Here is a 16,879-nt window from a genome sequence, read left to right as displayed (position 1 = left end):
GATCGCTGGGATGGGGGCCTCTGGTTCTGGCTCTGGCTTTGCCAGATACTCACAGGCCAGCCTTCGGAAAGTCTGTTCATTATTCCTTCGTTCGTTGGTTCATTCATTCATTCCTGTTCCAGGCCCCCAGCTCTGCAGTTCACAGGTCTCGCTTCACTGAATCGCGGCATCAGTCCTGTGGGGTGGCTGCACTTCTTATCCCTGTTTTACAGATGAAGACACAAGCCGAGAGCGGTGAAGCCTCCAAGGTCACAGAGCTAGCAAGAGGTGGGGCTGGGATTGGAACCCAGGTCTACACGGACTCAGGATCCATTTTCCTTCCCTGCTGGTTCCCAAATCTGGCTGCTTGGTCAGAATTGCCTGGAGGGCTTTTTGGACCATACAAAGGCCCGACTTTTTCCTTTTCCTTTTTGTTTCCTGAGTCAGAACGCCTGGATCCTCCGTGGGGCCAGAGTGGGGAGGCTGCCCCTCGGACCCCACTCCTGCCTCTCCCTCTTGGTCACTCTGCTCTGGGTACACAGCCCAGCTCCGGGAAAGCCCAGCTGGTCCCCACCTTGCCCTCTGCACTTGCCCTTCCCGAATACTCTGCTGCCGGCCTTTCCTGTGACTTACTCCTGCCTCTGTCTTCAGTCCCTTGCTCCAATGTCACCTTCCCAAGGAGATCTTCCTGGCCATCTGCAAACCCTCCTCTCCAACCCCTTCTGCTCTGGGCCACAGATTCTTGATCCAGGCCACATATCCGGGCCACCCGGGACACTTGAACATTGCCGATGCCCAGAGACTGGTTCTTTTGGTCTGAGTGAGCCCCAGGCTCTACCCAAAGCAGCCTGGGATACGGATCAGGGCTCCATTCCACCCCTGTGGGTTTTACCCATCCCTCTCTCCACGTTTGTGTACTGGCCGTGTTTCCGGTGGGGCGGAGCAAGTACTTGGCCTGTATTCCCAGTACCTCGAAAGCCCCCCAGCAGACAGTAGCAGCGCAGCAAGTACCTGTCAGATGAACAGTTGGGATGAGGGAAACTTGGGGAAATGTCGCATGCCTTCTGATAAGCTCTGAGGACTATAGGGGAAATTTGCCGGATCAGTCACTGCCCCTCCTCCAGTGCTGCCTGTGAACTCCCACTGCAGCCCCGGGCCCAGCATTGGGGGAGGATGGTGGGTGGGACGACAGGGGGCACTGCAGCCTCCCTGCCTGAAGTATTGGGTTGCAGGATAGCAGACAGAGTCGGAGCTGCAAGGGTGCCAGCACGCATCCAGGCTGAGCCCGCCTTGTGCAGATGAGCACCAGGGCCTGGTGAGGGAAGGAGCCTTGGCCATGGTCACCCTAGAGGGTAAGGGCCCCCAGGGGGCTGACGCTGTTGGAGGCCTCCTCCTGGGCTCAGCATGCTATGCGACCTTGGCCCAGCCTCTGACCTTCTCTGGAACTTCAGCGTCCTCGGTCTGTAACTTTGGCTGAGATGGTCCCAATCGCTGAGGTGGGGCGTCTCTGCGAATCCTTTCCTGAGACCCGCAGAGCTTGCAAGGGGTTAAGCTCCTCCTGCCGACTCTCACTGTGCTTGCAGAGGAGCCCCCTCCTTCTGACAAACACTTGTAGGAAATCGGGCTGGGCGCTTCCTGCCCAGGCGAGGCGGCCTCAGCCGCAGCAGGGGCGGGGAGAGGTGGGGAGCGATGCTGGTCTGTGAGCAGCAGCTCAGGCTGGCAGAGCGGCCTGGAGGCGGGCCAGGGCACCATGGAGGCGGGGGGCGCCCCAGGTTTGGAACAAAGACCTCACAGGCAGGTCCCCTGAGCCTGGGCCAGCAGGATGGTGGTGGAGCCCGAGAGAGGTAAGGGAGTGAGGAGGGCGGGGGAGGCCGCCGTCCCATTGGGCTGGCCAGTCGCGGACTCTCTGGGACAGTCAGGGCAGCTGGACCAACCCAGCCAGGAAGTTACAGCTGTGGCAGCTGTTACGACTTCTCTCCCCGCTTAGGGAGTCCGGCCCCCGGGGCATGGGTGGATTTCAAGGGGATTTCGTCACGCTTCCGGGTGCTGGATCCCAGGCAAAGCTCGGATTCTGATCTCTGTGAACCTGGACAAGCGCTGGTCCCTCGCTGTGCCTGGGGCGTCCCCACCAGCACATGCAGAGTTAGTCCCTGGGCTGCTAAGGGCCCTCAAAGGTGATGCTCCGATGAAGGGCAGCCAGAGAGGAAGCGGGGGGGTGGTCCCCACTAAAGAGCGGCCCCTTCTGTAAGAGCCAAAGGAGGAGCAGACACAGCCTGGTCCTTCAGGCTGGCGGGGCCAGAGTGGGCAGCAGCCAGAGTACCCTTCCTCTTTCTCCCCGGCCTCTGATGAGGAGAGAGCAGGGGGCAGGAGAGGATACATCCAGCTGGTGCTTCCACACGGAACTAGTTTTTTGGTGGGAACCCTTTGAGTACATAGGTCTGTGCCCTGCCAGAGGGCAGCTGAGTTTGGGGCCCTGAGCTCAGCCCTTTTAGAGGGGCCCAGTCACTTGATATAGGGAGTCTTCCTTCCCCTTCCTCTCGTCCTCTCCCCAAGTCGGGTTGACTTGGTTTCCGAGTCCTTGGTGCCTGGGTTTGAATCCTGGGGCCGCGCTTCCTGTCCGCAAGGTCTTAGGAGAGCTAGCCAGCACTCGACAACTCGGTTTTCTCACGTGGGGAGATGTCAGTGTGGACCTGGGAGCAGTGAGGGGTCCCTGCACAGCCCTGGCTGGATGAGAAGGGGCCTCAGAAGGCTTGGGGAGGCACAGGTGGGCTGCATGGCTGCTCTTGGCATAGAAGAGCCCGAGAGATTGAGCCAGAAAGACAAGGGTCCTCAGTTTTGGGGTGGCTGAGGTGGGCAGAGGAACCCTGGGGTGGGGGGGTGGCCGACCCTCTCGGGAACTGGAGAAAGGGACCTGAAGGGGCTCATAGACCCTTGAGAGGGCCAAGGGCAGGAGAGAGGAACCACACGAAAGGAGGGGCGAGTGGTTGTGGTCATGCTTCCCTGTGAGGCTGGTTTCCCCAAGGCAGGCAGGGACCTTGAACCTGACAGCCCAGTACCTGAGGGGATTTAGTGCTCACAGGGCTTTTTGTGGGCTCAGCCCGTGGTTTGCATGGCTGGGGCCTTCACCCAACCCCACTGCCTTTCAGGACCTGCCCTGTGGCCCTCGTGCAGGCTGACGGGAACAACCCAGCCTTTGCTGCCATTCAACGATCCCTTCCCACAGCTCTGTCAGGTTCTGTTCATACTTTCAGACCTCTGTGCCTTTGACTATGCTGTTCCCTCTGCCTGGAATGCCTCCCCCCCGCCCCCCACCATTCTTCGCCCTAAATCCTCCTTGCCCAGCTTCGTGCTTCCTTCACCAATAACCCTCTGTATTGTCACCGACTCCTCTCCCCCCACTGAAACTTCGGAACACTTTGACCCTTTCCAGTGTTCCTTGTGACAGTATAGTGGTTGGCACACAGTAGAAGATCAAAGATTTTTTAAAGTTACTTTGTACCCACTGGGTGTTCAGTATACTTCTTTGTTACTCTGTAGTGGGGCCTCAGGATGGAGGCGGGGCTTAGCGGTTCTCAAGCGGCTGCCCTCAGGAGCCAAAGTCAACCAGGAACCTCAAGGTTCATTTAGCTACCACCCAGGCCGCCCTACCCCCTACAGGAACAAGAGCAAGCAGTGTTCTCCCCATTTTACAGGGAGGGAAAGGTGAGCACGGCCTCTGACCGGGAAGCTACAGCCCCAGGCCTGGGACCTGGCGTCCAGGTGCCCAGCGACTTCTCTTTCTCCTCCGCCCCAGTGCGGGCGGGTCCCCATCCCCGCCTGAGGTCGGCATGTGTTTGGTGCCCAAGTGTGTTGACCGACCTGCTGAGCGGCTGGCTGGGCCCCGGGCTCCGAGGCACCACGGGCCGTGGCTTGCGTAGAAGAGACAGAGGCCTTGCTCAGCAGAGGCTCCCAGGCCTCAGGGCCTGGGGAGCACGCGCTCAGCTCCTGCCAGTGACCGCGGCAGCCTCTGACGAGCAGCTGCCCCTGGTCACAGTGAGTTTCAGCGAGGACTGAGTCATCCCAGGAGACAGGATGTTCCTCTCTGTGCGACCAGGGGCCTCTGTGATTGGGCAGGAGGCTTTGCGGCAAGGCTAGAAAGAAGCCCTTTAAAAAGTCAAAAAAACCCACATGCCTCCCTGGCCCCTTCCTCAGTGGAGATTTCAGGAAGAGAAACACGGTGGCCCTTAGCACCTCCCACGGCTCTCCGAGTAGCAGGGGCCAGAAGGCCAAAGTGGGCCTGAAAGGGCAAGCCTTGCCAGGGGCGTTCGCTTAAATGCAGATTCCTGGGCCCTCTCCCAAGGCGGCTGAGTGAGGCTCTCTTTGGGTCCACCTAGGAATCTGCATTCTTAGGAGGACTCCTAAGAACACTCAAGCTCAAGGCCCACTGACAAGGATTCCTGAGAGGGGTATGTGCCTCCCGGAGGCTATGGAAAGCAAGGATTAGAGCTTCTTTTTAAAAGATTTTTCTACCACATCTTTTTTTTTTTAAGTTTACATATTTATTTTGAGAGAGAGAGAAAGGAGCAGAGAGAGGAGAGAGAGAATCCCAAGCACTCTTGATGCTGTCAGCCCAGAGCCCGACATGGGGGGCTTGAGCTCCCAAACCATGAGACCATGACCTGAGCTGAAACCAAGAGTCAGACATCTAATCGAGTGGGCCACCCAGGCACCCTTCTATTGCATCTCTTAAAGAATTCATTTTTGGGGGCGCTTGGGTGGCTCAGTCGGTTAAGTATCCGACTTTGGCTCAGGTCATGATCTCACAGTTCGTGGTTTTGAGCCCTGCGTCAGGCTCTGTACTGACAGCCAGCTCAGAGCCTGGAGCCTGTTTCAGATTCTGTACCTCCATCTCTCTCTGACCCTCCCCTGCTCACTCTGTCTCTCTCTCTCCGAAATAAATTTTAAAAAACATTAAAAAATTTTTGAAAAAAGAATTCATTTTTGGATATAATTTTTCTAATACATGTATTTCTTTCTATACATCATCATGAGGAATCATGTATCTAAAGGTATCCATAGAGAGAGCGCGAGAGAGTGTGAGAGCAAATCTATTTTTCTAATGAGTTTTGTGATAGAGAATTGATTACTGGCTCAAATGAGTAGTTTCATGTCCAGCCACTGTTCCTTGCCGACCTTCAGTTTTCTCTTCTGAAAAATCCTTTCCCTGTGTCCTGCCTTGCTGTTTGGAATGAGGGCAGATGGAGAACGTGGAACATAGCTGCTAGCCCAGGCCGGCACAGGGTGGGGCCCAGCATCTGTGGTGGGGGTCGTGGGGAGGCCCGCTGGGTGATCGGGAGGAAGTTCTGGGGTGGGGGGAGAGGAAAATGGGGGGCGGGGGAGACGATGAGGCCCCTGGAGCCCTGGAGGAGGATCAGGGGTGGAGCCAGAGGCGGTAGAGTGGGATTCCCTCCCTGCCTCACCCCGGCCCTCTGAGGAGGCTGCAGCCTTTCTTGTGAAGCACTGTTCCCCGGGGCACGTTCTATCCAGAGATAATTGCCGGCTGCCTGTTCTCAACCGTAGAAATCAAGCCTCTGACCGAGACTCAAGTGCTCAGGAGGCTGCTGGGACACAGACCTGTCTGTCCTCCAGGGAAGCCTAGGATTATCCCCCATGGTTTCCACAGCATGGAGGGAAGAGCCTGGGCTGGGCTGTGAGGTGACCGTTCACCCCAGCCTTGTCTTGACAGGTGGGCGGCTTCGGAGGAGGGCGCTTCTACTCTCTGGGCCTCAGTTTCCCCACCTGTAGCGTAAGGATTTTGTAGGAGCTAACGAGAAGAGACGAGACCGCTGCTAATGGGCCCAGGTGCCTGGGGGGTATCGGCCTGTGTGGGAAAGAAGGGGAGAGGAGATGAGGGGGAGAGAAGGAGAAGAGGGGAAGGGGGAGAGAATAGAAGGAAGGGGAGCCCTTCTCCAGCCGTTTTTTCCCTGTCATTGGGTCCTCTGCAGCCAGGCTCCCCCTTCTGGCCCCTTCGCCCCAGGCAGTCAGAGGGAAACTTCTAAATGTGCTGTCCTTGCCTGGGGTGCCCTGAGGACCCGAGAGGCCCTCTTGGGTCTGGCCTCCACCTCCCCTTGCCACGCTCTGCTGTCAGAGCACCGGGCCCTGCCCCAATACCACAGCCATCGCGGACCACTTCCACCCCCCGCCCCCCGCCTCCCCGCCTCTGCGCTCCGTGGACATGCTCTCTCTCTCTCTCTCTTAAATTTAGGTGACATTCACATCACATAAAATTAACTATTTTATTATTTTTTTTAACATTTATTTATTTTTGAGAGAGAGAGAGCAAGAGCGAGTGGGGGAGGAGCAGAGAGAGGGAGACAGAATCCAAAGCAGGCTCGGTGCTCAAACTCATGAACCTAACTGTGTGAGATCATGACCTGAGTGGAAAGCAAGAGTTGGCCGCTTAACCAACTGATCCATCCAGGTGCCTCTACTTTTTTTTTTTTTAATGTTCATTTATTTATTTTGAGAGAGAGTGTGTGTGTGAGCTGAGGAGAGGCAGAGAGAGAAAGAGGAAGAGCGAGAATCCCAGTCAGGCTCTGTGCTATCAGCATCAAGCCCGACCTGGGGCTCTATCTCACAAACCATGAGATCATGACCTGAGCTGAAATCTAGAGTCAGACACTCAACGAACTGAGCCACCCAGGCACCCCAAAATTAACCACTTAAATTTTTTAAACATTTATTCATTTTTTGAGAGACAGAGAGAGACAGAGAGCAAGCAGGGGAGGAGCAAAAAGAGAGGGACACAGAATCGGAAGCAGGCTCCAGGCTCCGAGCTGTCAGCACAGAACCCAACGTGGGCTCGAACTCACGGACTGCAGGATCATGACCTGAGCTCAAGTCGGACATTTAATCGACTGAGCCACCCAGGTGCCCCCAAATTAACTATTTTAAAAGGAACAATTCGCTTGGTATATTTATAATGTACAACCGCCCACTGTATCTAGTTCCAAAATGTTTTCATCACCCCAAAAGGAAAGCTCATACCCATGAAGCAGTCGCCCCCCCATTCCGCACTCCCCCAGCCCCAGGGAACTGCCAGGCTGCTTTCTGTCTCTGTGGGTCTACCCATTCTGGAAATTTCATAGAAATGGAGTCATGCCGTATGTGACCAGTGCCTGGCTCCTCTCACTCAGAGCGTGTTTTCAGGTTCATCCTTATGGTGGCGTGTGTCGATTCTTCCCTTTTAGTGGCTGAGTACTAGTGTGTCATTCGTGCACACCACACCCCATGTATCCACTCATCCACTGATCGACATTTGGGTTGTTTGCACCTCCTGGCTATTGTGAATAGTGCTGCTCTGATCGTGCATGTACGTTTATCAGTTTGAGTACCTGCTTTCAAGCACTTGGAGTCCTGGAATGTCCCTGTGCGAATTCTTACCCGAGGGAGGTCCAGAAAGATTNCCCATGCATCTAGGTCGTGTTCACCTTGATTTGTAGCTGCTGCCTCTCCGTCTGCTTCCTCCTGGGGCTCTCGGTTCTCATGTGGGCACGGAGCCAGGCCCACGGTGCTAATCACTGGCATGCGCTGACCCAGGTACTGAGTGGACTCTGGCTCCTTACCCTGTGTCTCAGGTAATTTTCCAAAAATCTTGAGGGAGAGAGGAGTTATTCTCGCAGTTTTACTGAAGAAAATGAAGGCGGTTTGACTTGCTCCGGGTCACACAGCCTCAAGGGGTGGGAGTCAGAAGCTGACCCATGGCGTTCCGATTCCAGAGTTCCTCTGATGCAGGGAGGGGACAGGAGAACTGACGCTGTCCCTTGCTTGTGTCCCCGACAGGCTGCAGGCAGCATGGCCAGTACTGAGCCGAGCCAGCGGTGACTCGGGCACCCACGGTGGCAGCTCCATCTCCTGAAGATGAAGTGGCCCGGGAGGAGCGCGGGCTAGGCCCGATGGCCGGCTCCAGGACGGAGGTGTGCTGGGCCGAGCCGGGCCTGGGGAAGGGGCCCCAGCGGCGGCGCTGGGCCTGGGCTGAAGAGGAAAAGGATGCCGATGGCGTACGGGTAAAAGGGCCACCCTTTCCCGGTGCCAGCAGCCCTGAGCTCCTGGAGGACTTCCGGCTGGGGCAGCAATGCCTGCAGCCCCCAGTGTGGGGCCCGGACTCACCACCTGCTCAGTGCCGGGATTCCCAGTCCGGAGAGTCTGCGGGAGAGGGTGAGACGGGTGCCCGCCCCACAGCGGTGCCCCCCATTCTCCCACCTCCTGGCGGGAGGTGGGGACTGGAGGGTGTTTTAGTAATTTTTTTTTTCAATGAAAATCCATGAAGCCTATAATTTAAAAGTGTAAAAGACTTGAGTTACATAAGCGGTAGTGTCCATTGCTGCAATATCAGAAGAGACAAGCAGAAAGAGAAAAAACTAAAAATAGCTTATTATCCAGAGAAATGCTCCTTTCCGTATGTTTATATGCAAGTGTAATATGCACAGGGAACAGTATTCTACAAATGATGGGGTAACCTGCTTTTTGGGGACTTAGCAGACATGGACGTCTCCCCAGCTCGTCATATATCTCTCCACAAAACATTCTTTTTTTTTTTTTTGTAATGTTTACTTTATTTGAGAGAGGGAGAGAGTGAGCATGAATGGGAGAGGGACAGAGAGAGAGAGAGAGGGAGAGAGAGAATGTCAAACAAGTTCTGCACTGATAGCAGTGAGCCCGACACAGAGCTTGAGCTCACAAACCTCGAGATCATGACCTGAGCCGAAGTCAGATGCCCAACCGACTGAGCCACCCTGGTGCCCTTCCCCAAAATCACACCTAATGCCTGCAAAGGAATTCCCAGGTGTGGATATTCTGTAATCTGGGGGCCGATCTCTTGCTCGGCATGTAAGTGGTTTCTTGTTTTTACTATTATAAGTAATGCAGAGATGAATGTCATTGGAACATCTTTGCACATTTGATTCGATCATGATCTTGGTAATTTAAGTTGCCTGGTCCATGTTTAAGATTTTTAAAAATCCCAATTAGCAATAGAACGTTGGCATCTCTTATTTTCTAAAATAAGTGTTTCCTTTATATCGAAACCAGCTTACACTATATCCCTAGTTCTGCTGAGAGGTCCCTTCTTACTGAGTCTTGGTTTCCCCATCTGTGAAGTGGGAGTAGTGATAGCATTGAGAATAGCAAGAGCTTGCTATGTGGTTGTCTGTTGCATGTACAACATGGTGTAGATGCCCTGACTTAGGATTCTGTGACTCAGGCAGGCCCCTGTGGGTGGTAGGGCAGTGCCATGACCCAAAGTTCTTTATGCCAGGTCTGCTTGAAGTGAGGCTTGCCCACAGCTACCCACTCAAGAGCCATTAGCCCCCCAGGGAAAGATGACTGGCATCCCCTGGGATGAAAGGGCAGGGGCATCTCTTCCTGAAGTCACATGGTAACCCCTGGCTATGATGTAATAGCTGCTGCCGTGTCCCTTGCCCTCGTAGTGTGCGAGCCACAGGGCTGGGCTGAGCGCAAGACCTGTCTGCTTCCTCCTCACCACCTTGTGCCAGGTAGGAGGGACTAGTCTCCAGTCCAAGTCAGGGTTGCCAGAGAGGTCAGCAACTTACCCATGGTCCCCAGGAAGGGATCAGAGGAGCCAAGATTGAAGCCAGGGCTGCCTGGCTCCAAAGACTGCTTTCCTCACCCTGCTGCCTGACCCACCACAGCAGAGACTACCTCGCCAGCATGGCTGGGACTTTGGTCCTCAGTCCAGGATTACTCCGAGCCCACTGCACGATCCTTGGCAAGTTACTTCACTTCTTTGGGCTTCACATGTGCTGCTGTAAACAAGAGAGACTTGCTGAAGGAAATTTTAAGGAGTTGAAGGATGTAGCAGTACCAGGGGGAGAGGCCAGAGGGGAGCGAAGAGTGAAACCAGGGTTATGTCAAAGGTGCATCAGCCCAGAGCAGAGAGTGTGTACTTGATGGTATCCAGACCATGTCTCATGAAACTCAGGGTCTATCCCAGAGGCTGACATAGGTTCTAGGACAAGGTGCTCAATAAACATTGACTGCATGGATGATGTACAGACGGATGGATGAGTGGATGGGTAGATAAGTGGATAGATGGATAGGTGGACGGATGGGTGAATGGGTGATGGATGGTTGGATAAGTGAATGGATAGATGAATAGCTAGGTGGGTACGTGGGTGGGTGGATAGGTGGACAGATAGAGGGAGGGACAGATGGATGGATGGACAGATAGATGGATAGATGGGTGAATGGGTGATGGATAGGTGAGTGGGTGGCTGGATGGATGGATTATTGAAACGATGGATGGTTGGATCAATGGGTGAGTAGGTGATGGATGGGTGGGTGGTTGGAAGAATAGTGAATGGATGGGTAGATGGATATTTTTATCCATATTTCTACCACATAATAATTATAAAAACTATCCATTTTCTGGGAGCTTCGCGTACTTTATTGTCCTCCCTCCCTCCCTTCTTTCCTTCTTTCCATTCAGTCGATAAATAGTGAGCATCCACTCTCCAAATGCAATAGTAAACAAAACCAGAGGATATCTTTGCCCCTGTGGAGGTTATAGTGTAGTGGGGGAGAAAAATATTAATGAACCAGTTATGTAAATAAATAAAACCTGAAACTATGATAAGTGTTTCAAAGTAGAAAGATTCAGTCCCATGAAAGGGTATTCAGTCCTATAAAAGGGAGAATCTGACCTAGTTAAGGAGATCTGAGAAGAAGTCCCTGGTGAGGTCAAGGTTGAGCTACTGCTGAAGGACAGATAGGAGTTAACTAGGCAAAAGGAGAGAGAGAGGCTGCTTGCAGAGAGGATCAGCATTTGCAAAGGCCCTGTGGTGGGAGCGTTGTGGCATGGCTAAAGCAGAGCGAGACCGAGGGGTCGATAGGAGAGAGATCGATCAGGAAGGCTACTAGGGGATGGAGACAGGGATGTTAGGACCCTACTCTGTCTTGGGAACAGGAATATACTGACGGAGGAAGAGGGTGAGGATAAAGCGGATGATTTGGTGGCTACTGCAGAGGTCCAGGCAGGAGAGGATGTTGGCTAGAGCAAAAGTGGCACAAGACTTAAGAGCAGTAGGTGAGTTTGAGAGCTCTGTCGGAGGTAATAGCAACAGGAGCCAGTGACGGAATGGATTATGGGAGTCGGGGGGGAGAGATGGCCAAAGTGCTTCCCAAGTCTCTGGCTTGTGCAACTAGATGGGAGGTTGAGGCAGGAAATACTGAGGGGACTGCCAGGTGTGAGGATGAGGGCTGGAGGACCTGGGACAACTAGCGGGGGCGTCAGGTAAGCACTTGGCCATGTGGGGGGATCCCTGGCCTCCGTGCCACCCCCACACGATGAGGACATGAAAGCCCAGAGGGGCGAACTGCCTCAAGTAATGTTACACGGTGAGTACAGACCTCGTACATACTGAACAATCACCTGTCTTTCCAGAGTTTGAAGTAGAGGATGTGGACAGCCCGGAAAGTTCCAGCTTGCCCCTCAGCTGGCTCCCCCAGCAGGATCCGCAGCCGGCCATGACTGAAGGGGAGCCGGATGAGACCCTCGGAGGTCCTGAGGTGGAGGAAGCCGGAGAGAGCTCCCCAAGATTGGAGCATGAGACTGATCTCAGCTCAGGGGGCAATGGAAACATCAGCCCCGTGGCTGTGGGCTGGGGTCAGGACACAGGCTGGGCGGCCTCTGGTAAACAAGCCAGTGGAGACAAACTTCCAGAACATTCTGACGTCAACCCAACAGTTGGCTTTAGCTCTGCAAGGTCCTGGAGCAGTGGGACCATGAGCCTCGACCACCCCAATGACAGCCTTGATTCTCCCTGGGAAGGAGAAACTGATGTCCCCCAGCCGGCTGCCCCGGAAGAAACTTTACCACAGAGCTCCAGCCACCGCCTCCTAAACCCACACGCCAGGACGGGGGGAAGCGTTGCTCTGGCAACCCCCACGGAATTCCAGGACTCCTCAGTACCCCAGACCCAGAGCTGCCAGCGTCCAGCAGACAAGTGGAAAGAAACGACCAGCCTCTCCTGCCCTCAGTTCAGGGACCAAGCCCGGAAATGGACACGGACATCACCTAAGCCACTCCCTTCTCGATTCACCGGCTCTATCAGCCCACCGAACCTGGCTAGGCCGATTCACCGAGACAGGCTGCCGCCCAGGCAGGGGGCCACTCTGGCTGGCCACTCATCTTCTGATGCCTCCAAGTATGGCCGGGGGCCGCTGAACTACCCACTCCCTGATTTCTCCAAGGTGGGACCCCGGGTGAGGTTCCCCAAAGATGAGAGCTACCAGCCCCCCAAGGCCAGGAGCCACGGCAGGCAGCTTCAGGGTCCTGCCAGGCCGCTGGTCTTCAAATCACCTGCTGAGATCGTGCGGGAGGTGCTGTTGAGCAGCGGCGAAGCCTGCCCAAGAAAGGACCCACCTCCTACCCACCCCATCACTAGGGTACCCCAAGAATTTCAGACTCCTGAACAAGCCACCAAACTGGTTCATCAGCTCCAGGTAAACTGGACTCATAGGTGCCTGTTGGCTTGTGTTCGAGACGATTTGGGTGGGAGGACGTAGCAGGAATCCCCAGCTGATGGAGGGTTGTGTCCGGGCTGTTAAGCTAGTCCCAAGTCCTTTGCTCAGAAAGAACAGTGCTTGCATTCATGCCACAAGGGTCATCTGTGTGTACTCGCTTTTAACGTCTGCCATGAGAAACTCAGAACATATGCGCGAGAGAAATGGTATAATGAACCCTCATGGACCCATCACCCTGCTTCCGCCCAGGTACCTGCCACCCAGCCCCCAGCAACATTCATCATCTGTGACCTCACCTCTTCCCCCCACTCACCGCACTGGAATATTTGGATGCAACTTTCAGGTGTCAGATCATTTTACCCAGAAGCATTTTAATGTGTACGTCTAAAGGGCTCTATCTTAAACATATCGATATCATTAGCATACCTAAAAGCTAACACCCAATTCCTTAATAATAGGGTTCAAGTCTTCCCTGTGTCTCATAAATGGCTCATTTATTGCAATTGGCTCGAATTATGGTCCAAACACAGCTCATCTGTTGCCTGTGATCAGTGCACCTTTCAAGTCTCCCCCACTCTGACCCCCGTTTTTCTCAAATCTCTTCCTTGTACTTGATTTCTTGAGGACACGTGTTGTGCCCTGTAGAGTCTCCCATATTCTGGAGCTTGCCTTCTCACATCTCTTTATATGTTCCACTGTCTTCTCCTTGTCCTGTAGATCGCCAAGGTAGAGCTAGGAGCTTTTTGGGGATGTCGTTGTCTGTTTATTTCCCCTCCAGACCATGAGCTCCATGCGGGTAGTGATGTGTTTGGCAAGAGCATGTCCCAGCGGGTTCATTGAGGAAGCATGGGATGCTTGCTCCTCTCTGATTTGTGAGGTCAGTGGTCACCCATGGCCTGTCCTCCGTTTGAGGTGACAAAATGGTAGTCTCCTCATGCCATCATTGCGTCTGCATTTATTTGCTGGAAAGCTCCTATAAAGTCAGATTTTCCCGCATCAGCTATTTGGTTACCAAGGTCACGTTCACACGGGAAACACAGACGAAGTGCTCGATTCTGTCCTCCTGATTACCAGCTTTGAGAACAACGCATCCGTTCCCCAGCGTCCTTCAGAGGTGATCGGTGCCCTCCGTCTTCACTTTTTCTCTGTCGTGACTTGTTTGATGAAGCTGGTCAGTTTTGTTTAGGGCAAATAGTAACTCCGGGTCCATGCAATTGTGATCTTCAAGTCATCTGTGCGACCCCTGGATGGTTCATTCCATCCACCATTTAAAGAAACACTTGTTAAGGGGCGCCTGGGTGGCTCAGTCGGTTGAGCATCCAATTCTTGGCTCAGGTCGTGATCTCACAGTTCACGAGTTTGAGCCGTGCATGGGGCTCTGCGCTGACCGTGCCGAGCCTTCTTGGAAGTCTCTCTCTCTCCCCCTCTGTCTACCCCGCCCCTGCTTGCACTCCTCTCTCTCTCTCAAAATAAATAAATTTAAAAGAAATTAAAAATTAAAAAATACTGATTAAGCACATGTCCCTGAAGCCCTCGGAATAAGGGAAGTGAGGAAGACAGAGGTGGGCCCCAGCCCACAGCACTGACAGACACGAGCGGACAGAGCTGTCGCCAGCATGTGGACAGATGAGCAGGTAGCTGCATCTACAGTGACAGGGGTTGTAGATGAAGGTAAAGCGGCCCTGAGGCCCTCATCCCTGGTTCACCGTTAGCGATGTGAGCAGCGCCTCCTGACGCCTGTCCTACTCACAGTATGGCCGCAGGGTACGTGTTGCATGAGAGCCTGGCGGGGTCTGCTGGGCTCCCACCACTGAGCTCTTGGTGCTCTGAGGAGCCCTTTGCGGGGTGGGCTCCCACGAGGGGTCTCATGGTGAGGCGCGTGACCGTGTCCTTCTCCGTCTCCCGCAGGAGGAATACCACAAGCTTCTCACCAAGTACGCCGAGGCGGAGAACACCATCGACCAGCTGCGCCTTGGGGCCAAGGTACTGGCTTGGGTAGGGTGGAGGTAGGGCCCTGGCACCCAGAGGTGACACTCTCCTGTGGTCTTTGCTTCTGCCTCCTGAGACCCTGGGGATAGAAGAACCCAGTCCTCAGTTCACAACGAAGTCCCTCTGTGACCTTGGGCAGCGACCTTGCCCTCTCTGGGCTCTATCTCCTTTATTGTTGATGAACTTTGATGTCCTTGAATCCTAGAATCTGGGGCCCCCAGTATTTTCACCAAAGCAGCACTTGGGTTCCGCTCCTGGCTCCATTACCGACCAGCTGTGTGACCTCAAGGAAGTTTCACAGGCTCTCTGAGCCTCAAGGTTGCGGCACAGAGTTTCTGCTCAGCTCCTGATGCTTATTTCCTGGGTCTGATCCTTCCTGAATGTCTCACGCACAGCCTCCCCCCTCCACTCTCCCCCGACCTGACCTAACGTCCAGTGTGTGGCAGGGGGAGTGAGGAGGGGGAAATCCATCCACCCCCATCCTGCCCAACACCCACCCGACTTGGGAGGAGGCTATGAATTCTACACTTGGGACCTTCCCCTTTCTGGGGGTGAGGCAGGAAGTGGGACCTGTTGCAGCCCTTCGTGGCTTCCTGCTTCTCCTGCCCCCTCTTGCCCCATCAAGCCACAGTGGAGGAGGGGGTGGGAGCTGAGGTGCAGAGAGGCCGACCTTCCCTCTCGCTGGCCTCCTCTCTCAGGGCCCCCACCTGGCCGGTCCCCATCATGCCCTGGGACACCTCCCCTGCCACAGGCTGCTCTCAGGCCTCTCCAGGCACTCCTGTGAGGTGTCCCCGAGGCAGCCACGATGGGAAACGGAAGTCCTGCTCTAGGAGCACTTCTCCTACGTCCCCATACCTGCCCCAGGACGCAGGCAGGTCCCTTCTACCCTGACCTTCTTGGGCACATCTGTGAAAGGGGGTCACCCAGACCTTCCCCCTGGGAGTCAGTGGCGTCCCCCCAATGTCGTAAGGCTCCTTCTCACTCTCTGAACTGTGGACCCAGAGCCAGGTGGAAGGGCAGGGGACACTGGGGAGGCACAGGTGGGGTTTGGTGAGGACCCTTCCTCAGGGAGCCGTGCCCGCATGACTGCGGACACCTAGAAGCTCCAAGGAGAAAGGAAGTGGCCATTAGGTCCAAACCCTCAGTTCCACCATCTAACAGATAGGGAATTGAGTGCCCAGGAGGGGCAGAGGTGGCCAGAGTTCAAGGTCAGGGAAGAGCTTGGAGCATCCCCTCCCTCCTCGTCTTGCTTCCTTTACTCACTTAAGAGAACCGAGTCAGTATATGGAGCACGTGGGTGGTCACCTCGTCCTGGCTGACACCCAGCCCTGTGTCTTGTGTGTGAGAGGAGCAGGGGGGGAGGCCAGGGTGGTTCCGTACCTGCTCAGCCACTCCCTTTCTGCAACAAGGACTCCTTAGCTGGGGGGTTCTCCTCAAGAGAAGGGTGAGCACAGGTCAGCCGGGCTCTACGGGAAGCAGGGTGATTCTCTCGTGGTCCCCCAATCTCCCAGCTGCCCTGCGGGGGGCACGGGCAGGGCTCCCCCACCCAGAGCCTAAGTGGGGAGGGACGCCACAGGGTCTGGGGGAGCAGCTCCCAGCCCAGTTTTCACCCTGTCCTCAGCTCTATAAACTCTACCCTGAAGACTCAGGAGCCCCCAGAGTGACTTCCTGCTCAGAGCCCTCGCCGGGGGGTCCGTGCTGCTCCCTCAGACTGAGCTGGTGGCAGTGGGCTCCCCGGGGACCTGCTGAGCCCCCTACCCTGTCTGCTCAGAGCCCAGGGAGGAGGGGGCGGGCTCATCTGGGAGGCAGCCAGGCTGGGGACATTGCCCTGAGGACACCCGGTCCGGCCCAGCAGGGGGTGGGCAGCAATGGGTGGGCGTGCAGGGAAGGGGACTGGCATTTACTGAGCTGTTAAAGGTGCCAGGCCCCAGGCTAAGTACACTAGCCAGGCCACCTCACTTGAAATCCTTCACAGGAGAAAACCGTGGCACAGCCAGGCCAAGTGGTTTGCTCAACACCCTACAGCCTATAAGGGATTAACAGCTGGGGATTAAACCTCCGTGTGCTCTGGGGCCATCTGTGTGGCACACGAACAAGGCAGGATGATGATGTTACAGTGATAATAGTAGTAGTGACGGTGAGGTCTACTGACCGCTGTCCTGGGTGATTCACCACCGGGGAAACTGAGGCAGAGAGAAGGGAAGAAATGTGCCTGTCGCTTAGCAAGCAGGTGCCGGAGCTGGGGCTTGAGCCCAGCAGTCTGTCTCCAAAGCCCACTGTTAACCCCACCTTCTCTAGCAGGACCCGACTAGGTAATGGTGTGCTGTCCAGCTGGGGAGGCTGACAGGGTGTCTGAAGCCTGGGCTAGGGGGTGGGGGGGCAGGGAGTG

At 55.1% G+C, this 16,879-nt stretch overlaps 1 protein-coding gene across 1 annotated transcript in view; it reads left to right on the top strand.

The window, feature by feature from the left end:
* Positions 1–279: 279 nt before the first annotated feature.
* The window catches only part of AKNA (AT-hook transcription factor), a 42,146-nt gene continuing 25,546 nt past the window's right edge, over positions 280–16,879 (top strand). The window contains exons 1-4 of the mRNA XM_077769772.1: positions 280–1,823; positions 7,801–8,175; positions 11,420–12,480; positions 14,410–14,484. Coding sequence (XP_077625898.1) covers positions 7,914–8,175; positions 11,420–12,480; positions 14,410–14,484 — 1,398 coding nt within the window. The 5' untranslated portion in view covers positions 280–1,823; positions 7,801–7,913. The remainder of the gene's footprint in view (positions 1,824–7,800; positions 8,176–11,419; positions 12,481–14,409; positions 14,485–16,879) is intronic.

This window comes from Crocuta crocuta, unplaced genomic scaffold, assembly GCF_008692635.1.
Source record: "Crocuta crocuta isolate KB4526 unplaced genomic scaffold, BGI_CrCroc_1.0 scaffold95, whole genome shotgun sequence".
Taxonomy (NCBI): Eukaryota; Metazoa; Chordata; class Mammalia; order Carnivora; family Hyaenidae; genus Crocuta; species Crocuta crocuta.
Note: the sequence above shows the minus strand (reverse complement) of the source record. Positions and strands in the feature narration are given on the sequence as shown.